The following is a 6,266-nucleotide window of genomic DNA, read 5'->3' on the forward strand; positions in this document are numbered from 1 at the left end:
AGAAAATTCTAGAAAATTCCCTGATTAATTCCCATGTTGATAAATGTCGAAATCAACTTTTGAATGTGCCATTTTCATCCAAAAATAATTATTTCGAGCTTCAATAAATCCTTAAAAATTCATATAATTAACAGAAAATTAGGGAAAAATCAGAAATTACTAGGAAGCATTATTTTTGTGTAAATATATGATAACAACCCAAATTTAAGCCTTTTAAATGCATAAATCATGCTAATAACATGAAATAAAGACCGAAATTAGGGTGTTATCACTGACATAGACATCATCATCGTCAATCGTCAAGGGTTCATGGAAATTTTCCTGAAATATGGATAGATAATAACGTGATGATGATGATGACGACATCTCAATGCATGCTGACATAGATATCGTCATCGTCAATCGTCAAGGGTTCATGGAAATTTTCCTGAAATAGGGATAGTTAATAACGTGATGATGATGATGACGACATCTCAATGCATGCTGACATAGATATCGTCATCGTCAATCGTCAAGGGTTCGTGGAAATTTTCCTGAAATATGGATAGATAATAACGTGATGATGATGATGACGACATCTCAATGCATGCTGACATAGATATCGTCATCGTCAATTGTCAAGGGTTCATGGAAATTTTCCTGAAATATGGATAGTTAATAACTTGATGATGATGATGATGACATCTCAGTGCATGCTGACATAGGCATCATCATCGTCAATCATCAACGGTTCATGAATATTTTCTTGAAATATGGATGGTTGATAATAATGATGATGATGATGATGATGATGACATCTCAGTGCATGCTGACATAGACGTCATCATCGTCAACCGTCAACCGTCATCAACCTCAACGTCACATAAATTTAAAAATCTCAGACTAGGGTTTAAGCTGTGGTTTTAAGCCAGAAGAGAAGCTCCAGAGAGAAGCTCTTTTCCATGGCGATCCGAGCTCTTCTCAAGGGGCGAGGCTTCGGCCAGCTCTCCTTCACTTCCCATCTCAGCTTGCTGGTGTACCATCCTCGCCTCAGACTGCCGGCGGCAGCATGATCAGACGAAGATCGACAGTAGTGGTTTCCCACTCGCTTCGGTTCTTCTTCTTCTTCAATCGACGATACAACAGTGATGATCGCGCTGTTAGTTTCAACGATGGCTTCTTTTCTGGGCATTTAGATAATACAAGAGTTCCGAAACCGCTACATGGTAAGGTATCGTCTGAAGTTTGTTTGTCTGTCAAGGATTTCAATTTTTTGTATGATTCTGTCAAGGATGATGGGAAGAAGGCCATTGGAGGGGTTTCTTTTGATTCGGGTTGTTCTGTAGAGGACGCCGTTGCTATTTCTGAGGTTATCAGGTCATCCCAGAATGTTTTCGACGATGAAACTCTGAGATTTCTCCGGCATTATAGGGGGAAGCTCAATGCCGCGTTGGTGTGCGAGGTTTTGAGGCTTGTTGGAAACCCTCAGCCGGCTGTGAGATTCTTCATTTGGGCTGGTCGGCAGATTGGTTATCACCACACAAATTCTACCTGTGAATTGCTCTTGGAGGTGTTAAAATCATGGAAAATGAACAGAGTTCCTGATAGTTTTTTGAAAGAAGTTGGAGAAGAAGACAGGGAAGTCCTCGGCCGGCTGCTGAATGTTATAGTGCTCAAGTGCTGTCGATTGGGGCTCTGGAATGAAGCTCTCGAGGAGCTGGGCAGGCTCAAAGACTTTGGATTTAGGCCATCCAGGATGACATACAACTCACTAATTCAAATTCTCTTGCTGGCAGAAAGGTTAGATTCTGCTTTCCTTGTTCATCTTGAAATGTCAAGATCTGGGCTGTTCATGGATAGTGAGACGATGGAGTCCTTTGCTTATGCTCTTTGCAAGAGGGGAAGATGGGTAGAAGCTCTGAATATTATAGATAAAGAAGATTTCACTCCTGACACCAGTCTATACACCAAGATGATAGAAGGTCTGGTTGAAGCTTCTCTCTTTGAGGAGGCCATGGGCTTCTTGGAGAGAATGAGGTCGGCCTCGTGTCATCCTAATGTGAGGACTTATAGGGTTTTGGTTTCAGGGTTCCTGAGAAAGGGACAGCTCGGTTGGTGTAAGCGGTTGGTGAAGATGATGATGACTGAAGGATGTCATCCAAGCCCATCTTTGTTCAACTCTCTAGTTCATGAGTATTGTAGTGCGGGGGATTACTCGTATGCTTATAAACTGTTTAAGAAGATGTCTTCCTGTGGTTCTGGGCCGGGCTACATAACTTACAACATCTTCATCGGATCAATCTGTAAGAGAGACGAGTCCGTAACGGCAGAAATGATGGAATTGGCAGAGAAGGTTTACATGAAGATGCTAGATGCAGGCTTTGTGCTTAACAAGGTGAATGCCAGGAATTATGCCCAGAGTCTCTGTGCTGTTGGTAAGTTTGGAAGGGCATTTTCAGTAATAAAAGAGATGATGAGTAAAGGGTTTGTTCCAGATGCCAGCACCTATGGAGGGGTGATTGAATTTCTCTGCCAGGCTCATAAGATTGAGGAGGCCTTACTGCTGTTTGAAGAAATGAAGGGCAACGGCATTTTGCCTGACGTCTACGTCTACACAATGTTGATCGACAGCTTCTGTAAGGTGGGGTTGATTCAGCAAGCCAAACACTGGTTCAAAGAGATGCAGAGTAATGGCTGTGCCCCAAATGTAGTTACTTACACGGCACTTGTCCATGGTTTTCTGAAATCAATGCGTGTTGCAGAGGCAAATGAGGTCTTTCTGGACATGGTTGCTGCAGGTTGTGAGCCAAATGTGGTCACTTATTCTGCCCTGATTGATGGGTTCTGTAAAGCAGGAGAGATTGAGAAGGCCTGCGAAGTTTTTGCTAAGATGAAGGGAAGAGTTAGTGAAAAGTATGATGCCCTTCAAACAGGTCCCAATGTCTTTACTTATGGGGCGCTAATTGATGGGCTGTGCAAGGCCCAGAAGGTAGAAGAAGCCCATGATCTTCTAGATGAGATGTCTCTCTCTGGCTGTGATCCGAATCACGAAGTGTATGATGCCCTGATCGATGGCTTCTGCAAGGCTGGAAAGCTTGAGAAAGCCCAAGAGGTATTTACCAGAATGGCGTCCCGAGGTTACTCACCCAATGTTTATACTTACAGCTCCTTGATTAATCAGCTTTTCAAAGACTCTAGGCTTGACCTTGTACTGAAGGTTTTATCCAGCATGTTGGAGGAGTCTTGCCCTCCAAATGTGGTCACTTACACTGAGATGATAGATGGGCTATGTAAGATGGACAAGATCGATGAGGCTCAAAAGCTATTGATTATGATGGAAGAAAAAGGGTGTAGCCCCAATGTCGTGACCTACACTGCCATGATTGATGGGTTGGGTAAGGGTAAAATGGTTGAAAAAGCGCTTGAGCTCTTTGCACAGATGACTGCCAAAGGATGTGCTCCTAATTTTATCACTTACAGGGTTTTGATTAGCCACTGCTGTGCAGCTGGCCTTCTCGAGAAAGCTCTTGAGCTTCTGGAAGAGATGAAGCAGACACATTGGCCGGTGCATTTTTCAGGGTTTAAGAAGGTGATTTTAGGGTTCAGTAGGGATTTTCTCTGCGCCCATGGGCTTGTGGAAGATATGGCAGCTGACGTGTCACTGCCTGTTTGGCCAGTTTACTGTCTGCTCATTGACAAGCTAGTTAAGGCTGGGAGGCTGGATAAGGCAGTGGAGCTACACAGGGATTTGATGAGTGGCTCACTTTTTTCTGAAAATAAAATTAAAGATCTGCATTTTGTCTTGCTTGAAGCCCTCTGTACGGCACTGAAGATGGAAGAAGCTCTTCAATTGTTCTCTGACTTCACTAGGTGTGGTATAGTTCCTGAATTAGAGCTAGTCTTTTGGGTCGTTAAAGGACTCTTAAGGAGCAGGAAATGGAGCGAGGCCCTTGAGATTTCTCATAGCTTGTGCCAGATAGTAAGTTGCCATTCTCTTTTTCCCCACTCTGTACTTAAGACTTATTTGCTGATCAATTTTTTTTCTCCCCTGTACGAACAGGAAATCAATTGGGTCGAACCCAAAGAAGAAGAAATAAAAGGAAAAGGAAATTGTCCCCCCTGATTACTTGTAAAGTTTCAATTAAATGTGTTGATGGCCAAGGAAGGAGCCACTCAAGTAGAGGCTTCTGCTGATTTTCAAAGACGGGTTGACCGTTAGATTCCCTATAAATCAGCAGAAGGCAAAGCTTTGTCCTTTGGAATTCATTTGGTGTTGACATTCAAAGTGTGTCGACCACCTGATTACGCGTAAAGTTCCAATTACATGTGCCAATTGCCAAGAAGGAGCCACTCAAGAATAGCTTTCTGCTGATTTTCGGAGATGGGTTGACCATTGGATTCCCTATCAACTCAGCATTCTTAAGAATTTTTAAGGAGAAGGCTGCAAAGCTTTGTTTCTTGGAATTCAATATGGTGTAGACATTCAAAGCGTGTATATCAAATTCGCCTCCAGCAAAGTTGCCAGCAGATGGTATGATAATGTCTTCTTTAAAAAATTTTCAGTATTTAAGAACAGCAAATTCCTGCCAGCTTGTTTTCTTCTCTGATTTTCTTTGGATCCCATCACTGTTCTTGTTTCAATATCAGGCAACCTTAGCCTCGACTTACAAAGTTCTTGAAGGAGATCCAATTTCCAGATTTGACAAGGGAAGCTTCGTGTTGTGGGTACCATCTGGAATTATGAGTACAAGGTGAGAAAATTCAAAGAACCTGTGGGTTTTTCAGCACACATGGCTTATTCGCCAAATAGTAAAGGTTATTAAATTCTTCAATACTTACGGTCTTTACTCTTGATTTGGAGTTCTCATTATTGGTCATGGCAAACCAGGCCAGTGCCTCTTTTCAGGCCTTTTGGTACTCCCAGGTCTTCCTCTTCCTTCTGGGCCAGGTAGATCTCTCTCCCTGTCTCTCTCGCCGTATCTCTCTCTCTCTCTCTCTTTCTCTCTCTCACACACACACACTCGCTCACTGTATGTACTTGCCCTGCCTGCCCCTGCAGTTGCCGCTGCTGCAGCTGCAGTGTGGCTGCCACTGCTTCAGTATGTGTTGCCATCATAAGGATAGAGAGGCGCATGAGAGCAAATGAGAGATTAGGAAGAGAGAAATTTTTAGAATTTTTTGACAAATGTAATACTAAAAGATCGAACATTTTTGCGCAATCATAATATATAGCTGTCACATTGTCATTGTTATCCATTTCTCAGCAGTTGTCATCGTCGTTTCCACCATTTAAATATTCGTCCACTTTGTAATCTTCATCATCACTCATGCCATCCTAGATGAGCAATGTCAATGTTGAAAACAAAAGTTGGACCCGGTTGCTGTTTTCTGCAGGCAGTGAACTACCTTAAATGCTTTAATGGCTGAAACAAAGTATGTGTGATTAGTGTTATCAGTTATGCATTACTGCACTCAGTTCTAGGCAAATATTGCTGTTATAATTGACAATTATACTTCTGTTCGTATCTATTCTCTCCTTAAGGGAGGTAATAAAATGATTTTTTTTTGTTTAATGTGTCCTACACTATCTGTTAATCTTTATTCATCTCTCCCAGCATTTGACATGGTAACAGAGCATTTCAAGCACATGTGAGGACACATACTGGCCTTCTGTGGTCAAAGATGGGGCAGCTGCTGCTGTTCTGCAGTCATTGTTGATAACTTGCAAATTAACAAGATTAATTAATGAATTTTATATTATATTTATGTGTTTTAATGACTATATTTCCATGTTATCATATTAAAATAAAGATAGATCATTTAACCTTTCATTTTATTATTAATTCTGATTTTTTATCATTTTTTTATGGAATTTAACTTCATTTCAGTGAAGAAATATTTTTTACAGGGTTTTAAATACTTGGCTAAAGGTTGGTAAGTGTTTCCATGATTTTTCTGGAATTTTTCATATTTTTATATAATTTTTTGACCATTATATAGCCAAGAAATGATTTTTACATATTTAAATAACACATATATTATTTATTTGGCATTTATAATATATTTAAATATTTACTAAGGAGTATCCACGTCATTCGCCCGGGCGAATAAATGGATATATTTATTTAAATAAGAATAAAGAGAGAGAGAGAATGAGTGGTTATTATTATATAATAAATAGAGAGAAGAGAGAGAGAAGAATAGTCAACATAAGCGGCTATGATTTAAAATATATAAAAGAGAGAAGAGAGAGAGAAGAATAGTCAACATAAGTGGCTATGATTTAA

General features: G+C 40.7%; 1 protein-coding gene across 2 annotated transcripts; it reads left to right on the plus strand.

Annotated features, from left to right (window-relative positions):
* Window positions 1–908: 908 nt before the first annotated feature.
* On the plus strand, window positions 909–5,231 carry LOC144711268 (Tetratricopeptide repeat (TPR)-like superfamily protein). 2 transcript variants are annotated; one of them, XM_078585219.1, is made up of 5 exons: window positions 909–3,958; window positions 4,040–4,510; window positions 4,627–4,794; window positions 4,868–4,927; window positions 5,039–5,231. In XM_078585219.1, the coding sequence occupies exons 1-2, from the start codon at window positions 1,049–1,051 to the stop codon at window positions 4,100–4,102; spliced, it is 2,973 nt and encodes a 990-aa protein (XP_078441345.1). In that variant the 5' UTR covers window positions 909–1,048; the 3' UTR covers window positions 4,103–4,510; window positions 4,627–4,794; window positions 4,868–4,927; window positions 5,039–5,231. The 2 variants fall into 2 exon arrangements, with proteins under 2 accessions (XP_078441345.1, XP_078441344.1); XM_078585218.1 differs by having other exon boundaries at window positions 4,627–4,730.
* Window positions 5,232–6,266: the final 1,035 nt, after the last annotated feature.

Source organism: Wolffia australiana, chromosome 13 (assembly GCF_029677425.1).
Source record: "Wolffia australiana isolate 7733 chromosome 13, ASM2967742v1".
In the NCBI taxonomy this organism is placed as follows: domain Eukaryota; kingdom Viridiplantae; phylum Streptophyta; class Magnoliopsida; order Alismatales; family Araceae; genus Wolffia; species Wolffia australiana.

What these genes read in the sequence shown, in the direction of transcription:
- LOC144711268 (XM_078585219.1), top strand. Translation starts at nt 1,049, where the DNA reads ATGATCAGACGAAGATCGACAGTAGTGGTTTCCCACTCGCTTCGGTTC. An exon ending in CTCATAGCTTGTGCCAGATA is followed by an intron (nt 3,959 to 4,039) that starts GTAAGTTGCCAT and finishes CTGTACGAACAG; the next exon opens with GAAATCAATTGGGTCGAACC.